This window comes from Diadema antillarum, unplaced genomic scaffold (assembly GCF_040938485.1).
Source record: "Diadema antillarum isolate AM-2024a unplaced genomic scaffold, OU_Dant_1.0 seq00001666_RagTag, whole genome shotgun sequence".
Lineage (NCBI taxonomy): Eukaryota > Metazoa > Echinodermata > Echinoidea > Diadematoida > Diadematidae > Diadema > Diadema antillarum.
In genome coordinates this window covers 393,508-413,429 of record NW_027272364.1, presented here as the reverse complement: position 1 = coordinate 413,429, position 19,922 = coordinate 393,508, and the positions used below count along the sequence as shown (strand labels likewise).

At 39.1% G+C, this 19,922-nt stretch overlaps 1 protein-coding gene across 1 annotated transcript in view; it reads left to right on the top strand.

Annotated features, from left to right (window-relative positions):
* Nucleotides 1-19,922, top strand: part of LOC139711539 (uncharacterized) — a 47,411-nt gene that overhangs the window by 9,011 nt on the left and 18,478 nt on the right. Inside the window, exons 3-11 of the mRNA XM_071623415.1 lie at nt 314-529; nt 9,555-9,920; nt 10,360-10,489; nt 11,006-11,179; nt 12,485-12,887; nt 13,099-13,210; nt 18,156-18,302; nt 19,005-19,171; nt 19,764-19,843. Of these exons, the coding sequence (XP_071479516.1) occupies nt 314-529; nt 9,555-9,920; nt 10,360-10,489; nt 11,006-11,179; nt 12,485-12,887; nt 13,099-13,210; nt 18,156-18,302; nt 19,005-19,171; nt 19,764-19,843 (1,795 nt within the window). The remainder of the gene's footprint in view (nt 1-313; nt 530-9,554; nt 9,921-10,359; nt 10,490-11,005; nt 11,180-12,484; nt 12,888-13,098; nt 13,211-18,155; nt 18,303-19,004; nt 19,172-19,763; nt 19,844-19,922) is intronic.

Below are 19,922 nucleotides of genomic sequence, written 5' to 3'. Positions count from 1 at the left end.
TCTATGTTGTGATCTACATGGAAATTGAGCTTCATATATTCTGTGTGAAAGTGCATGTATATATATTCATTGAAGTTTTGTTGTTTTTTGTTGGTAGAGTATACTCATAGCATCGATGTCATCTTGTTGCTTTGGCTGTGTTTTGATGAAATCAAGTATTTAATTTGAATTGCTTTGTTGGTTTGTCATGTTTTAATTTGAGCTCAATGTATTCTTGTGTTTTATTGCATTCATATTTGTATTAAAAGAGCTTTTGGTTTGTCTCAGTACTCCTCTAATGACACATGTTTCCTTTTGCCCTCTCCCTCTTCAGAGCCAACCTAGATCCAACACCCTTCCAACCAGGGAGAAGAGGGCATTTTCCTCTTCTTCCTCCTCCTCTTCATCCTCCTTACCTCCCCACAAGCCTGCACCCATCACGGTTACCAGTACTACCACAACCAGTCACAAGCCTCCCCCCTCTGTTGCCCCTAAGCCTAAGTACCGACCCAGCGCAGGAGCCTTTCAACCCTACCGGCGAAGTCAATCCGTTAGTATACACCCCCATATTGGTTATCTTTCCTATCCCATTCCTTTTTTTCCCCCTTGCTCTCATTGTCTTGTCACAGTGTGCCATTGTCTTTCTGTGTATCCAATACCTGTATCCAATACCTGTGTACATGTCTGAATGTTTCTTGCATGTGGAAATAGTGCCTTTTGTGAATAATGTGCATTATTTCAGCTTTAACATCTATTCTGACTACTCACTTTGTCTTGGTGGAAGGCGGCTTTTTCTCATTAATTATTTGAGCATGTTTCTGTTGTCTTGCTTGCATTTGTCGTCCCTGCTGTATCCCATGCCATTTTCTTGTCGAAACTAATCAAAACTTTCTTTCTCAACAATGCATATGAGATTTATCTCTGGACTTGCGATCTAAACTGTAAATCTACTTTTGCTGATATTTGTCGGTAAGATTACTGTACATTCAGTGTAGTGGACAAGTTGTGGGATGACGATTATACTCACATATCACATACACTGTAATTCCCTTCAAAAGGTTACAGTACCATTTCATAAAGACATTCAGTGGATGGAAAATGATTTCTAAATTTGCAAAGCCTTTCTCTACATTTCACACAATCTTCAGTTGCCAACCGTGAATAAGAATGGAATACTTCCTACACTATGATCCTAACACATTTAAAAGATTAAATCATTTCTTTCCTACTTCAACTTAAATATGCTGCAGAAGTTGTGCAAACCTAGTCTGCCAAGATGTTGGCCCGTGCTAATTCACTCTACATCTTGGGCTAGGGTGTCGGCTGGAGGCTTTGTGAAGACACAGAATTATTACATCTTCAAAAAATACCTCGAACGTCAACAAATGTGGTCCACACAGATTCTTGAATTTAGCACAGACATGCAACCATTTTCTGTGAAAGAAGAATGAGTAACCGCAAAGTTACAGTCACCATGTACATGTACGGACTTATGCGAAGCCGATGGATAGAAGTTTTTTACAAAAATGAGTGACAAAAGTACGCACTTGTAATTGTTGAGAGCGTGCAGCAAATGTTTGTTTTGTTGTGACATCAGGGCCGTGCGATGGAACAAAAACTTTGAGTCAATCGTGAGTTTAACATAGGAGTCAATGGAAATGGTGACGTCAGCCATGTGCTATCCATGTTTTTGCTCAAACAAAATTGCACGGCTGACAGCCACAGCGTGCGATGGAACTTTTAACTAAATGTCACGTGATGGGCAATCGACCTTTTGGATAGCAACATTCTTTTTAGGTGTTGTATAAAAAAGAAAAAGTTTCGTAAAGTGGTAACCACAATAACCAACCATACCATTGAATAAGCTCTCATATCAACTTGTTTGAGGGAAAGACAAAGTGCCTTCTTTACGTTCAAAATCTATCTCTGAGAATTGAATCTTAGTTACGAAGAAAAAAAGATATTATTGGAGATGAAATTATTTTGACGGATGTTCTCTGCAGTAGAAAAAAGAGCAGTGATTTATCAAGTTTTCAGTGGCACCACTGTGAGTTAGGTTGAGTCACAAAGTTCTTTGGCAGAGAGGGCTGTGTATTGGAGCCAGGTTGATTTAATGTCTGTCTGAGCGGTGTAGGCACCACGGTGTTCATGTTGGAAACCAGCTTCTTCAGATTAGATCAGTGTTCATAATCATGTGATAAGCTATTAACCCCATCGAGCTGGCAGAACATGTGATTCATGACATGTTATTATTACTCACTCCAGAACAGGAACGATGTGTGGAGCAGGAATGCTGTAAGAGAAGTGTAGGGTAGGAGAATAAAGCAGTATACATTTTTGAAGAGCATTTCCAAGTCTCTTTTGATACATGTCTGTACCCTGCACAATTTTAAAGCACTTTGGTAGGGGGATGAAATCTCTGACAAAAATAGTTGGTTTTTTTATTATTATTATTATTATCATTATTATTATTATTATTAGGTGATACGCTATCAGCGTATCACCTATTGTGATTGTCAAAATTTCTCTTTTTTTTTATTCTTCTTTCTTTCTGCCACATTTTGTGTCGTCAATATCTCAACAATGACATTACGGAATGACTTGACATTTTCAGTCAACATGTCTCATAACAATATCTGGGCACAATAAGGTTTTCATGACAGTAACATATCTATGACGTCATCTAGGCGCCATTTTGTGATTTTCGGACCTTGTCACATGATCGATCATAACTTCATAACTAGATATCATTTCTGTATCATTTTCGGTGGACATAAAGTTCAGGTCAGGCTCTATCTTACTTTTTAACGCTAGTTACCAAGGTCATCATTACGCGCGCGTTTGCGCGCGTCAAAATTTTAAAAGGCTCAAAACGACTTCCCAATGGGAAATCTCGAAGTTTCAGACAATTTTAAGCGTTTCAAACATTTTCTCGCGTGCGCGTCCGTCCGCGCAATTTCGCGCGCAGAGGGCGTAACCAACATGAAAATGCAATTTTTTTTTACTGATTTGGATTTCTGATACTTTGAGTAACAATATCCATTGATTTCCGATCGATTTTGACCTATAACAAAGGAATGCGCTGGCGTCAAAGTTGAAATTCCGCGCGCCCGTCTTTCTGCAAATATAGTGAAAAAACATGTTTTTGTTTATGTCGCCATAGCTCTTTAAAACGTCTGGTGACCCTATATTTCTATTGCATATTACAAAAGCATATGAATTGGAAATAACGTTTCAAGTACCAATATTGCCAGGAAAACTCATGACGTCATCATATCATCATCTGAAATCAAAAAAGTGGAATTAATTTTTTTGAGGTACTGTTTCTGACATTCATTTACTCGTATCTCTGTTGTTTAAGCTCAATATTATCCCAAATTCAGATATGTTGTACTTTGAACATTTGCCTTTTAAGTCCATGTCATGCTTTTGATATTTGATGACGTCATCATACCTTAACTTGTGATTAAAGGTAAAGACGCAAAATCGGACAAGTTTACGTGTATTGTCTATGGGAGGTGATTTTTTTTAAAACCATGCATTGACTTAACAACGTTTAAGCACCTTTATCTCAGCTGATTTTGCTTCATTTCCTCTGAAACTTTGGTATGTTGTAGCTGAGACAATAAGCTGCAGTAATCATGCATTTTATTCTTTAAAATCTTCTCATCAGATTGACAATTTTGCAGTTTAAAACTGAAAATGAAAATGGAATGTGGACAAAACGATTCCTCATGTATCTTTCACATACATAAGTTTACGTTCCCCATATTTTCTCGTCGAGACGTATGGCCGAGTGGATAAAGGCGACGTCTCAGAGACTTGAGGTTGCGGGTTCGAACCCCACAAGATCACGAAACAAAATACTTAGCTATTTTACTTTTTTTTCTTCAATTTTGTATTACATATTCGTCCATGTAGAAATCACGTTCGTATATAAACGCACCTATACACACAGACACAGACACACACACACGCCATATCCCTCTTTTTTGTGTGTTGGAGACCACATTGCTTCGACTGCAGCAAAATTTTGCAGGTTGACTTTGTCAAACCGATCATAGTATGTAATGACGACGACTGAGGTGTTGTACTTTGAACAATTGTCTTTCAAGACGATGTCATTGTTTTGTAATTTGATGACGTCATTACACTGAAAATTGTGATTAAAGGCAAGGTATCAAAACCAGCCGATTATAGGTTTTATGTCTGCGGGACGTATTTTTCCCAAGTTGCCAGAAATGGCATAGCGACCTCAGTCGTTACAAGGCCGCTTTTCCGTCTAGCAATGCAATAGATGTTCACACGGCCACGTTAGTTGAGTGGGCATTGACTTTCCCCCTGTTATATCTATACATTGTTGTTTTTTTTTGTCTTACCATTTCCGTGGATGACCCGTGGCCGAGTGGTTACAGAAACGGTTTCGCATGCACGCTCAATATAACTTCAAGGTGCCTATATCACATTCTTTTCTTGTCGATCACAGATGACCGTCATCTGATGACCACAAGCGTATCACCTAACTCGTCCTCAATGTGACGAGTTTTCATGTCTCGTTATTATTATTATCATCATCATCATCATATTATTATTATTATTTCTGTTCTTAGGATCTGGTCAACACATGAATTACAGTGTTAAGTTATGCGAATATTTTGTATGAGGTCAGATAGCAGTTTTTGTCTCTCTGAGCAATGTGATGTATGCATTTATATTTGTTTGTTTGGTTTTTTTTTTGCGCATTTTGTTCTTGCATCTATGAAGTGCTCCAACATTCTTACAAATATTTTGCTGTGCTTTTTGTATCCACACACTAAAAAACAAACAAACAAACAAACAAACAAACAAACAAACAAACGAAAAACAAAACAAAACAAAAATGCACAAAAAAAAACTTAAAATGGGAGGCATGAGTGGTATGTGCTTATGGTGAGTTTGGAAGCCAAATTTTGACCTGGAATAGTATGGAAATGGAGGTGACACCTGATCTAAACTGTGTGTAGTTGTAGGTAGAGATTACATCGCTGACAAACATGGTGAGCCAGTCTTTATTGTCTGGTGCAAAGATTACCTGAAACTTTCATCATGAATTTCTCCAATCTCGCTACCCGCTCTGTCTCATTTCCCCTCTCAAAGCCACCTAAATCGTACCACAAAATCACTGCGATTACGAGTTGTTTTGCAGAGAATGTGACAGTAAAATGCAGCTCAAGTTGCGTCATCCAAACTAGATTGACGTACATGATGTAAGAGCAGGTGATGGATTTCTGTACTGTTCATACTATCATTTCAAGTACTGTTGTATACCCTATTATTTTGTTACAACAAAATCATACACAACCCATGTGTAAACATTTTTTAAAAGTGTGAACAAATGTATTCGTTCGAACTTAAGTTTATTTTTCTTCAAGGAGATAAATACAGTGTAAGTGTGGTTTTGAAAGGTAAAATTGCTTTTATTTCCCAAATTCAATTGTTGTATGTGTCTGATTTTTGCTTCAAGAGTATGTTCTTTACTCTATGTCACTATGGATTTGGATTTGCGATGCGTGACAGGCAGCCATGAAAGTGAATTCTGACTTCCAACGTAAATCATTGATGATATGAAACCCATTCTCATCAGTTGTCATTAATGGTTGATTAGGGCTGGTATATTGTTTTGCATGTCATAAATGTTTCATATAATGCGCTTGGGTATATTTCCCTCACTTTCCCCAATCTGGAATCACTGATAAATTACTCATAAAGAAATTGAAGGCTTTCATTGATTCTTTTTATAGAATACCGACCCACAATACCATCACCAATTGCCAATGTGCCATTGAGATGAGTCTCACTGCATTACCAAACCTTGAAACTCTTTGCGAATAATTGGGGAAGGAAATGGGGAAATTTATATCTAATGATATCCACATACAACTGTTCCAAATTTGGGATATACACACGGTGAAATGATGTGTAGTGGTAGGGGAAAATGAATCACATCGGGGCACAAATCAAATTGATGCACTATTGTTTATTAATGGGATCTATGATTAGCAGTGATCAACCTCAACATTTGTGTGTAGGGCTGTTGGCTGTAAGCAATTAGTTTCATCCCCCCCCCCCCCCCCCCCCCCAATTGTTTATATTGATGCACTGGTGTACTCATTTCCTGTACTTTTTTTTTTTTTTTTTTTTAACGAGGAATTTCCAATGGTTGGCCAAATAAGTAAACCTGTATCTAAACTCATCACAATATCTTGTGAACCCTAGTTGGTAGATAGATCAAATTTGGTTTACTCAGAAAATGAACTGAAGGAAAAATAGAAAACCCACCTACAATTTTAATGCATCAGTATGATGATAAATGATGATAAAATATCTTTGAAAAATAATTTTCTAAAATGTTCAATTATTCAGTGACTGAACAAGATTAGATGTAAGTCATCAGTTAAGATGAACTATCAAGATTAAGGTCTGTGGAACATCATAAAAGAACACTTTGCCTGTAAAGGATCATTGTCTTTTTTTCTAAAGTAATCTGTTGAAATTTTGTATTTGTGTAAAGCATGTACATTGTGGTAAATGGATAGATCAATATACTTTATTCAAAATATGTGCAAAGTCTTGGCCAAAGATTGATGATATATATGTGCTCATACAATCCTATTGCAGTGTCGGCAAAATGAAAGGGGGACTTTTATTTCAGCAGTGAGAGTTTTCTGGAATGTATTTCAGTGAGCTTTTCTTTTTACTCCTGGAATATGTATGGATGACCTTATAGTACTACCCACACTCTTGTAACTTTCTTGTATTATACTGAACTTTATGTGTGCTTCAAAACTGGGTCACATGATCACTGCCTCAGGAGTGCACTGTTCTTTGGCTTTCATTTCACCATTGCAACAGGTGTTAATCTAGTGCAGGCTCATAAATTCTGCTGACAATATCTTTGTCTGAGAGGAGCATACCATACTAATGAGATGAGTGGTGTGGGAGAGCCACTTACAACCTGAATACTTGACTGTTAGTATAGGGTAGGGGAGAGGGGCATTTAACATTAGGAAATAGAAATTTCCTGCAGTAATTGTGAGCTCAATCTGAAGATGAAAGCTCACAAGTTATGTTTTGTTGAGGGTACTTTTTGTCTTCTTTAAAAAAAAAAAATAATAATTTTTCTTGTGAATCCCGCCTTTTCTCAGTTAGAAGGCATACTAAGTAACATGTACATATGTACTATACAGTGTGTGCAGGTGTTCTTGACTTAATATAGCATATACTTCCACAGATTCTCAAGTGTTTGTCATAGATTTGCAGATAATGATACTCAGTGTGTAAGTTCTGACAGCTTCTTACCTCTCTCCTGTGCAGTACATCATGATGCATTTGTTTTGGTAGAAAATAACAGCGGTGAGTGAAGGGAATTGCACAGAGTAGTTCATACCAAATTGTGTTTTAAAAAACAAGACAAAATCCTTTCTGAATAAATGTCCAGAATTGTGATATTGATAAAAACCACCCCCCCCCCAAAAAAAAAAAATAAATAAATAAAAAATGGCAGCAGAAAAATATAATAACCATGTAATCATATTTGTTTTAAAATGGAAAGGGGTAGTGAAGTTTATGGATGAAAAATCTGTGTTGAAAATGCTTCTTTAAGGTAGCCTGCTTTTCCTGATAGTGTCTGTAAAAAGGAAAATGATGTAGGCCTTTGTATGCAATGTGGAACAGGGTTGATGCCATATTCAATGCCTGTTACATTTTTTTTTTGTCGCACCTGACTATATTTGCACAAAGTAGATTAGCATACTTGTGAATTACCTAGTGAATTACCTGTAGAGAAGATAGTACGGTATTTGTATCTTTTCTACCCCCTCCCCTCCAGCACCCGCGATATGAAGCTTAATCATAAACCAGGAGAACCAATAGGGATTTGTGGCTAGGGATCGGCGCATGATATATTCTATTTTGGACAATTCTTCATGAGCCTCTATGACTGATTTTGATATGACGATTAGGTGTTGCGTAGTACTCATTAACGTATAGGCCAAATCAACAGCTGGAGTCAATGGATGGATTAAAGGGAACCATCAGCTTCCTAGTGGTCTTGGTTTATATGCCATGTTCTAACTGAAATCAAGTTTAGTTTTCTTCAGGAAAAACAAACAAACAACCCATCAACTGATTTTGTTCATTCTTTTTTTTTATGTACAAGTATGGCTAAGAGCCTGGTAATATTTTAGCTTCTATTTATAATGCCTCACCCCATCCAGTCCCAGAAATATGTTTACATGTTATGTCATTCTCAGAATTTTTGTTAGCTTTTTTCAGCCAAATGCAGTATTGCTACATTAAGACATTTATAATAAGGTGTATTCATAAGTAAACCATTCTTAGATATACAAACGTATGCAGAATATGGTTTGGCATTGTTTTAAAACCCAGTATACACATTTCATGTACACATTCTCTTCTTGATTTCAACATGTAAGTAAAAATATGTAAGTCCTCAATTCTAGGTGTGGATTCTTTTAGATGGTTTTTGCTACACTTTTTGTGTATCTTATTTTGATTACTAAGTATTTTAAGTATTCTAAATCAAATGAAATGAATAGGGTACCGGTATTGAATCCATAAATGTTTTATTTTCTTTCATTTCTTAAATCTATGACACAGTGCACTTGCTATCTTGATTTCATCTCATTTTCCTCATGTAATTTTCTGTCATATGTCATTTCAATTTAGGAAGTTATGGACTGCTATGTCTTATGCTTTACTTCACACCTATATGGCATCATTTGTACTAATTTCTCTTGTTTCTGCTTTTTACTTCTCCGATTAAGCATGCATGTGCATGAGCTTGTTATGTATAGACAGTGAATTGTTCATTAGAAATCCTGTGATTATCATGCTACTGGTATAGACTCTGATGTCTATCAGTATGGAAATGTGGGAGATGATAATTTTCTGAATCTCTGTGAGCCCAACTGCATGATTCATTGCAACAATTTAATGGCATTTGATGCCCTCCCTAAAATTAAAGAGATTGAAAATGTAGACTAATAAAAAAGATATGTTTATACAAATAACCATTGTGTGTTAAACTCGTACCATATAAAGAAGAATGTTACCAGGTAATTATGTGAGATTTTATTTCACATTTAGTGTACAGTTATGATTCCATCAAATTAACGCATGCATTTGCTGATTCTTCCTATCTTCTGACGTAGAAAATGTCAGTTTGGTTTTAACTTTTCTTCATCATGGTATAACTCGGTGTAATTTGTGATTTGTATGATTTTCATGGGGAGTGGATTTTTTTAGCTCACCAGCCTTCAGCTCGCATTTAATTCCTGTGCATCCTCTAGAGATGTTTTGCGAGTAATTATGAATTCAGGTAATGTTTACACCTACAAAAAAGGAAAAAAAAAAGAGAAAGAATTAAGCATGTGATCCATCACTGGGGACAGACTATGTCAGAAAGAACTGCAAATACCCTAAGTGAATTACTTGCATTACTTGTTGATGCAGGTTTGTTTTTATATTATTTGGTCTGAAATCTGATGAACCTTGTATTTTCTCCATCTGAACAGCTTAATGAAGGCGTGGATCTTCCAGAGAATGGTGATGCTGCAGACAGCAGGCGCGGGGAATCATCGTCACCATCCACCACTGCAGCTACCACGCCCTCGGAGGAGTCCTTCCCAGCCCGCTCCTTCCATGAGAAGATCCTGCGGGACCGGGAGAAGGAGAAGCAGCTGAAGGAGGATGTCAAGGTGGGCCAGGAGACGGCCCGACGCCCCACCCAGAAGCGCATGAGCCTCGGCATCATGGGGCGCATCGCTGCCTTCAACAGCGGCGAGGCGTTCAAGAAGAAGGGAGAGGACAGCGATGAGGAGTCGGAGCAACCACCCTCAAGAACCTCGGTGTCTCGACCACCCAAGCAGCAGGCGCCTCAGGTAACCGAGGTCAATGTGTAGATCAAACAGGGAATAATTTTCCTGGTATTGCATAGCACTTTGCTGTGCATTTTGGTGTGACTGCTGTACAAAAGGACATTTGTGTAAGCAATTTCATTACTTAGAATTATAAACTGCTACACTGTATGTACGAAACACATATCCATCAGATGAGAATTAGATTGCTATTCAGTCTGGAGATAGGAAATTTTTTCCCTGGTCAAAGTATTTAGTCTTTCCTTGTTGTTTGTTTTAGATCTCTCATCTTGAAATTTTATGTCCTACCCAGACTAATGGAGCAAACTGCAAGCATGTGTTAGTGAATTGGTTTGCATGTTTGCTTGTTTGCTTGTTTGTGTTCGTTGGATGATATATCACTCTGGCAATCAATGAATGAAATTAAAGAAGAAGCCTCCGTTAAATCAATCATGAACTGCAGGAGCCGGGAGCTTTTACAGAACTCACCATCAGCATGAGCCGGAGACCCAGGAGTGAGGGAGGCTTTGGCTTCACAGTGACTGGAGGCGTTGACAAGAAGAAACCTATCGTGGTCAAAGACATTGAACCAGGTGGGTAACATGCGTAGACAGGGACATTGCAAGCTGTGTGCAGAAACAATGGTGAAGGTGTGGAGCGTATGAGGAGGAGGCTGTTTGATGAATGCCAGTAATGAAAGATCCCTGCAGAATGGGAAAAATTAAGGACATTCATGTTGTGTCTCGTATAATGTTCGCCAAATCATGTAGTCTAATCATCACTGTTTTTGACAGATTACTGTAAATGCAGAAATTTTCACGGTTCATTCATTTTTGCATATTTCATGCTACTCTTGGCTGGCATGAATTCTAGAACCCGCAAATATATCTTCACAGTTCTCTCTGCATATTTTGAATGGGTTGACCATTGCACAGCGTGAATTTGAGAACTTGTGAATACGTTTTTGAGCTTCTCAGTGAAAAAAAAAAAAAAAAAATTAATCACATGAAAATATCAATGTTTGCAGTATTTTCTTTGTCTTGTGTCAAAGGTAGTCCAGCTCGTTTTTGTCCTTGTTAATCTCATGAGATCATGTCTCTTCATTTCAGGGAGTGCCGCGAAATTCAGCAAGCTGATGGTCGGTGACGAAATCATTGCTATAAATGGGGAGCGAACCAAGATGTTTGATCACGACGATTTCCAGTACAGCATCAGCCAGGCTGTGCTCTCGGGCAATCTCGACCTGAAAGTGCGGAGATACGACTCTAATGTTGGCGGAGACGGTGAGGATGATGACAATATTCCGCACATGGTGACACTGCGACAATTGCTCTCGCCTTATATTCTCCAAGGGCTTAGGGTCAGGGTTGTGACAGGGTTTTTGGTTTACAGTAATTTGATGTGAGGATTAGGATTGGGGTTAGGATTATGTTTGTGGGTAGAATTTATGTTTGGCTTAGCATGTATATATTTTATGGGAGCAATTGTCGCAGGAGCAAATATCATTGAATCTTCACACACTATATATGATGACATAAATGGTATCCCGGGGTACCAAATAAAAATCAGCCATTTTGTTGAATTTTTTTTTTTCAAAGGTTGTACCCTGGGTTGCCAAAAAGTGGCAATTATTTTGGTGCTGGAGCTAGCGCGCGTTAGCCACTGCACTGCACTGCACTGCACTGCACTGCACTGCACTGAAGCACGCGCTATTGCTAGCACAGTGTACCATGCATGCATAGTATAACATGCAGTAGCATGGGAATGACTATGTACACGCACACACAGTGCATGCATTTCTCTGCGGCTGTCCTCGAGTGGACGTGAGGTGGCGCTACACAACGTGATACCCCGGGGTACTACGGTACCCCGGGGTAGCGCGTGATGCATCATATGTCTACTTTGACAGGGAGTATGTCTCCATATTGGTTTAGGTCAAGCAGTCATTTGCAAGATTTTATATGATTTGTGTTTCCTGTGGTTCCCCATCCCCCACACCCTCTTTGATTGATATTCTACACCTCTCCAGATTCTATGCTTTGTGAGAACTGTGAAAAAAAAATCTTGTTTTCAAGAAGTGGATCCAGATCTCAAGCAGTCAGAAGAATTCTTCTCAAGGTTCTGGAAAATCCTTCAGAGAAAATGCTTCAACTTGCTGCAGAGAAATCAACCCAGTTTGCAGCAGGGTGCCTGTTTGTAGCAGGGGCAGTGTCATTCATTAATAACATAGCTAATGAACCTGTGTGCTTAGTCCCACTGAAGCACACAAGCAGGAGTTGCTTGCAAGTGTTATGGGAAAGTGACACCTGATTGGGCCTTTTCATCAATGAATGAAACGGCCCCTGCTACAAATTGGTACCCTGTCCAAGGCCTGTCGCAAACAGGGTTGTTTACTCTTTTAACAATTTGTAAGTTGAGTTTGGATGCAATGAAGATGGATTCTACTAATTGATGCTGGCTAAGTGAAAAACATTTGATGTAAATTTGGATAGTAATATTGCATGTAAAATACAATTAAAGAACAAGCCATGCGTGTGTACAGCATTTTTCCAAAGTGTAATACACATCCTTGTTGAATCCTCGGGCAGGTTCCCACAGCCAACCCCGGACCATCTCTGCATCGTCATCATCCTCCTACACTGACCACGCCCAGTCTCGCTTGTCTGCAAGGAGGGCGGAGGAAGAAGAGGAGAGGCGGAGAGAGGAGGAGAGACAGAGGGAGGAGGAGAGACAGAGGGAGGCAGAGATGCGGAGGAAAGAGGAGGAGAGGAGGAGGAGAGAAGAAGAAGAAGAAAGAAGACGGGAAGAAGAAAGGAGGCAGAGAGAGGAAGAAGAGGAAAGGAGGCGAAAGGAGGAAGAGGAGATTCAGATGGCGAGGAGACGGGAAGAGCGGCTGAAGAGGGAAGATGGCTCGACGAACTCCAGCCCATCCGGGAATGCTCTCTCTAGAGCCAAACAGCTTCTGGATGAGTTAGGTGACGATGAAACAAGGTGAGTCTTCGGAAGCTTACAAAACAAATGTTTGCTTATTTCACTGCAGTAACTTCCTTAATTGGTAGATTATTTACAATATTCAATATTATTGATTCTGTAAGCCACCAGTGGTACGATAAAGCATGCGAAGAAGATCACATGAATTTTGGTCGAATGAGAAGGCAAGTGCAAGTCTGACTCTTGCTCCCTTGCTCTCTTTCTCTCATAGCTCTGAGGAGACACCTCGTCAGGACCGGGGGGCTCTGGGTGACAGCTACACCAATGGTGACCTCAACGGGACGGCACCCAACTCCTGGAATGGATCCAACCAGAGAGATGAGGTGAGATCAAATTGGGTCAAAGCACATCATAGTGGACAAGCACCAATCATAGATGCACAACATTTTTTTGTAATCTCTCTGTAATATGTGTAGATATGGATGTAGGTCAAGTGACTTGTGAATTGCACAAAGCTGTCCAAGTGCTAGAAATTGTAACTTGAAATAATGCCATGCACTAACGAGGGCCTCAAATAAGAGAATATTTACTCTGACAGAGCTATTATTACATTACTACCAAATTACAAGTCACCCGCACATGAACCATTCAGTATGAATCTGCACAAATTTGCACTTAAACATTTTTATACACCAATACTAAATCACCATACAGTTCATGCAAGGGGATATACATATCTATGGTCATCTGTTGGGGTATTTAACTGCAAATGCATTTTTCTCTCACTACATCAACTTACATGCTGTTGCAACATATTTTGATAGGTTTTGTGTGTATGTGTGTGTGTGTGTGTGTGTGTGTGTGTGTGTGTGTGTGCAGTCATAGGGGACTGCCATCAAAAGGTATTTATGTACTATATTTCCAGTCATCTTTTTGTTGTGTTGAGGTATAAGATGATGATGATGCAATTTGTTTCAAATTTCATTGGATTTTAAAAAAAAAAAAACTGTGTAAAAAACTAGTTGTTACTCTGTCAAGTCTTCTGCCTTCATTTTCTTGCATGAGCCATCAGATAGTCAATTCCTTTGCTGCTAGAAATATTTGCATATTATCCCGATGCCCTCTCTACTTTGCATGAAATATTGTGATGAGCATGCCAAATGTTCCTTGTATATATGTATGCAACTCTTCCATTTCTCTTTCCCCACAAACATCATTCCTCCACCTCCCCACCCCTCAGCCTCTCCATGAGGATGGTAGTGTAGAGTGCCATGAGCCCCCTACCAATGCACTGTCTTCATCATCTCCTAACCCCCCTTCTCCCCAGAACCTCCCTCAGTCCCCCTCGCCACCTCCTTCTCCCATATCCTCGCCTGTTCCCTCCCTCCCTCTCTCCGATGCACCTCCTCAAGATATGCCCCCTGCTGATGCAAGCAGCCCCACCCCAAGAGACCAACCACCCCACCACCAACACCCCCTCCACTCCGGGGAAGGCGATGCGACCCCGAGTGGGGAAGAGTGTGTGGATGGTGGTGTGGAGTTAGATGAGGAAAAGGAGGAGGAGGAGGAGGAGGCTCTTAAGGGCCGGGATGACCTAAATGAAACATTCGGCACTGAAGATTCATTCTTTGCCTCCGAGGTGAGTTCCAAGAGCCTTGAAGGTGTTTGCCCACTTCCATCCCTTGATCTTGCTTGCTGTGTTTTTGTGTTATAATTAGTGCAGTTTCAGCAAATGTTTCAAACTTTGGTGTTTGCGTAGTGTGTCTTTGTCTTGCATTCCAAGTGCAATTTCTTTCAGTGTCCTTTGCAGTGAGTGGGAAAAACTAAACCAGTGTTACAGTGTGTTCTTGTTCTGAAGTTCTGACAAGTGTTGTTCTCTCCACTTCTATTGAAAAGACAGAAATTCCTTCTGTGTGGTTTGTAGCCTCTGTCTTGTATCATTTCACAAATACATTTTGTTGCCATCTTTCATCAGAAGTGTTTTTAGTCATGCAAACTCTTAATAGGACAGCGCACCCCACTTTTAAATAATATCTGATAAAAACATTCATTGTGGCTGGTCGGATGAACCTCGACAACCAAAATTTCCTATCAAAGATCGTGAAATACAAGCTTCTGTTGTGAAATAGCAATGCAGTTTATTTATTTTATTTCCACAGGGTAAATAAAAAAGAAATATTAACTTAAAATATGTGCAACTTACATCATGCAACATGCAATAAATATATAAAATGTATGTACCATATGTACTCTGTTCTACAGCGCCACAAGTATCTTTTTAGGTAGAATGAGTGCTTTATAAGAGTCTCTCTATTATTATTATTTCATTAAAATGTGGGGGAATCAACAATAGGCCATATTGGCCATTCAGAGTCTGATCATTGTCAATAAAAAATGGTACAATTACTCAGGTAGTGCAAATCCACTGTTACATCAAATGCAAGTCTGGTAGTGCAAATCCATCAGTTTGTTCTTGAACATATTACATTCTATCTATTCTAAAATATAACAATTTTAAATGATTATATCCATGATATATATGTGGATTATTGGTTTTCAGAAACTGCAGTCATTTATTTGCCCATAAAATCTTCGATTACACTGTGTATAATGTCAATGCTGGACTAATGTAGAGGAAATTTCATAGTCATCCCACGGGTTTGTCATATTATTTTATAAGTTGGTACACTGACTGTTGTATAGTCATGAATCCCATAGTGATAGTTTGATGTTGTTTGATGTCTAACTTGTTTGCATTCTGCATTTGAAGATTTCACTTCAAATATCTCCCTCTTTGGAATTGCTTTATTCTTCATTGGCCTGTACTGATTGCACGAGAGAGCAACAATGGTATACATATTCTTAATGAATACAACCATAAGTTCTGACATCAAAAAGTAGTAGTGGTACCTACTACTCACTTTTTTCACAATCAAACACAAAATACAAGCATAGAAAGGGAAATGAAATGGCTGGTTTCGAGTATGCTTTGCTTTGAACAGTCTTGCCAACTTGGCACAGTTCATCTTCCCTGGGGTCCACTTCTTATGTAACATGTAAACAATAGGTGAAATTTAATTGGATTCATTCAGGCTTGTCGACTGCAAGTGTCTTGTTTCTTTGGAAATAGGTGTATGAGTGTGTCTTACACTCCGCCTGGTGTGGTCTGGGGAAATTAACAATCGTTTTGATGTCTGGAAATGCATGGGCCCTGCATACAGTGTTCACATGCCGTGTCTTGGCATACGATATATCAAGAGATCACTGGAAGCTAATATTAGCTATCCACTGTTGGACTGACCACTGGCTGAAACTATTTTTAACCCGGAAACAGTGCCTAATTATATGGGTTTAATAATCCATTATGTGTCACTGACTGGATATGTACAGTCACGCGGTTTGGACTTGATATGGTGTGTTCTTTTGGGTAATGGAAGGCTTGATGGTGCACCACATATTCTTTCTTGGGTATCTATGTGGCACTGAAAAGGGCCTAACCACTCCCGACGTTTTGATAAGCATGTTCTTGCCGTTTTCGAGAGAATGGTTCTTTTATCACATCAAAGGTGAGGGGACATGGATTGATGAGACTCTAACAAAAACATTCTTCATGTGTAAAGATCTTTGCAGATATTTGTATTTGCTACCATCATTGATGAGATTGTTTGGTTTTTGTTTTTGAACAGTATCTGTATTGATTTACCACCTGTCTGTTTGAGTACAATTTAACCTTGGTGTTGGAAACATGATCAAGGCCCTGAGGATGGTCATGAATTCTTCTGTTACTCTTTGATTAACCCATACACTACATGTACACTAATCACTAACTTTCAACTATACAACACCTAAAAAGAATGTAGCTATCCGATTGGTCGATTGCTCATCATGTGACATGCAGTTAAATGTTCCATTGCACGCTGTCGCTTTCAGCTATGCAATTTTGTTTAAGCAAAAATGGATGTCGCACAACTGACATCACCAATTTCCTGTGACTCCCATGTTAAACTCCACGATTGACTCAAAAGTTTTTGTTCCATTGCACAGCTCTGATGTCACAGTAAACAGACCTTTGCCACACACGCATTTTGGTCACTCGATCAGTACTGTATACAACTTCAATCAGTTTTGCATACCAGAGACTGTTTGACTTTGCTACCAATTCGCCTTTCAAGATCAAAAAATGGTTGCCATTTCTGTACTAAATTTAAGAATCTGTTGAAGTCTGAGGTGTTGTATAAAACAAATAATGTATGGTCTTTATTCATGCAGTGGAACAAGATTTCACACTCCATGAAAGATGAGGCGTCTATTCAACTCTGCTTCGCCTCGTTGAATCGAGCGCCTCTATCTTTCACCTCGGGCAAAATCTTGTGCCATTGCACTCGTGACCATTCACTGTTTGTATAATGTCACATTAAGAGGTTTTTACGCAGGGTTTGAAGTGCCAATGTTGTTTGGCGATGAATCTATTGAGTGTGTCACAGGACTTCAAATTGTCCTATGTTGTAAGCATTCAGACCCCACAGTTAGAAATTTCTGTGATGTTTTCTTCCACCACTTATCATTGTCATTGTATTGTCAACCACTAACTGATTTTGTATATAACATGTTTAATGAATGGCATTCACGATGAGTGTTTGACTTTATTATTATCTTCCTACCTTTTACAAGAAGTGCTCCATTAAGCCTTGGTGCCATTCATCTCCTACCAGACCAATTATATGGTCTTTGAAAACATTGGTGAATCAATGTTGATATAGGTGCACTAAAAACAAACAACAACAATAACAAAGTAAATTATCCTTAGAAACTGTTGTTCAGTCAGTGGAAATTTTATATGACTGACTCCATTTCCTGATCATATTTGATTTGTGCATATATTCAAGCATTTGTAGATTGTGCATTTAACTTCTCATCAAGACCTCCTCATATTAAAGTGCCAAACAGTTTCAAAGAAATAAAATGAATGGGCTCAGTCCTATGGGCTAGATCAATCAAAGTCATAAGAGAACATTTTGCAGAAGTAACTTAATGTTTTTGGTAAAGGGAAAAAGAACACACAATGTATCTTTGATCCTTCTCCCCCCCCCCCCCCCCCCTCCCGAAAAAAAATAAATCAAATGGATATTTTAATGAAACATGAGCATGCATATGCCAGTTACGCAGAGGTCGTGGCTATTATAGTGCATAGATAATTTTAAAATGTGGTCAAATGGATGAAACATTTGATGGACTGCATTGTAGAGCAGTATATGAGGCATATCCATGTATGTTGAAATCAGGGTCTCATGTTGTGTTGGGTTTCCCGTCTCCGTGTTTTCTGTGAAGCAGGAGACAAAGGAGGATGAGGAGGAAGAGTTCACCAAGGAGGAGCAGCTGGAGGAGGCTATCATGGATCGGCTCCAGCGGGAGGAGAAGGAGGAGGACCAGAGGGAAGAGGTCCACCGGTTGATTGAGAAAGATGAGCAGGATAAGGTAAGCCACCCTCATCATGGTGCCAGAGATATGACTCAACATGTTGAAATCTTCCCATCTTTCCGTCATTTTATATTATCTCATTGAATAGTCAAAGTGAGTAGATATCACAACTTGACTCATATTTATCTAGTATTTAATTATCACAATTTTTTTTTGTAATAGAATGTGATTACACAAAAAGAGTGTATCTCACTTTGTATGTATGCTATTAAAGATAAAGTTGTGTGTTGGTATTTCTGCACTTTTATTTTGTAACATGAGATCAATTTGTTTTGTATAGTCTGACATAATAGGTTACCATGGAAGCAAAATATTCCCTCCTGCTTGATCTGCCAAGTTTCATTCAATTTGACTTACCTTACAGTGATTTTTTTTTTCCATGCCTCTGCCATGAAGTGTTGCTGGAAGCGTTCTGTTTTTGGGTTGTCCGTCCATCCCTCCTTCTGTCTTTCCATCCATAATCAGTTTTGTGGGCAGCGTAACTAAAGAATTGTTTGAGGTGTCCAAATGAGACTTGGCATGTATGTTTGTGTGAGTGGACAAAGTTGTTCTGATGATTTTTGAAGAGATTCTCTTAAAGGTATGTGCACACCTCTGTCTATTTTTCAGTAGATTATAAATAGCTCAAGTTTATTCACCTCTTGTATACTGTAATGAATCATTTGCCGAGATTAAAAAGTATTTGTTCCTATGTTTTAGTCGCCAATAAAGGAGTCCATCGTGGCCCCCACAGTGCAGACGACTGAAGAATCAGCGCCTCCACCACCCAGCTTTTCCTCATCCCTAAAGATGAAGCCGACTGGATTCAGGAGTGTGAAGGGACCCAAGCCATTCATACCAGCCAACAAGGGGCCTCAGCCATTCAGGTAGGGCATCAACTCCAGCAGAATGCTGTGTGATGTTGTGAAATCTCGTCAATTCTGAACATATTGTATGCAGTGACTGGACATACATAGGAGGGATCCTCATGTGGTGTGTACAGCAGATCACATGGCTGGTATGCATGCCAATCCAGAAGTGATGCCACAAAGTAACAAAAATACAAGCAAATAAAATCCCCAAAGTATGTGTGCTGTACATTTTAAGTACTGCACAAACTTGGTGAATCATGCTGCACATTATAGCACTTGCAGGCAGACTATGAAGAATGCTTTTTGTTTTTATTTTTGTTTTGTTGTTTCCTGTTAACAAAAAAATAAAGAATATAATTATATGATAGAATAGAGTAGATTAGAGTGTGCTCTGTTTCCGGTATTCTGTCACAGTTGTTGTTAGATTGAATAACTCCGAGTTCCATCATTATCTATCTCTGTGGCCCAAATATTACAATCAAATTATACCACCTGGGTTGGCCCATGACCACATTATGTCTTATTTGTTGGTGTGCTTTTTGCTCCATTGGTCTGTTCTTTACAGGTTCATTGCTATGTCTCATTTTGTGTTTCATTATGCACCCAGACCGCAGGCTGTGCCCTCTGTTGTTAGCCATGGCACCGACATCAAGGAGAAAGTGAAGAAGGACCGCTCCGACTTCTTTCGTAAGAGCCCTGACCCAAAGGACATGCCCGTCTTTGGTTACTCAGGTAGTCCCTAAGAGTCATGCAGATGTGTTACCCT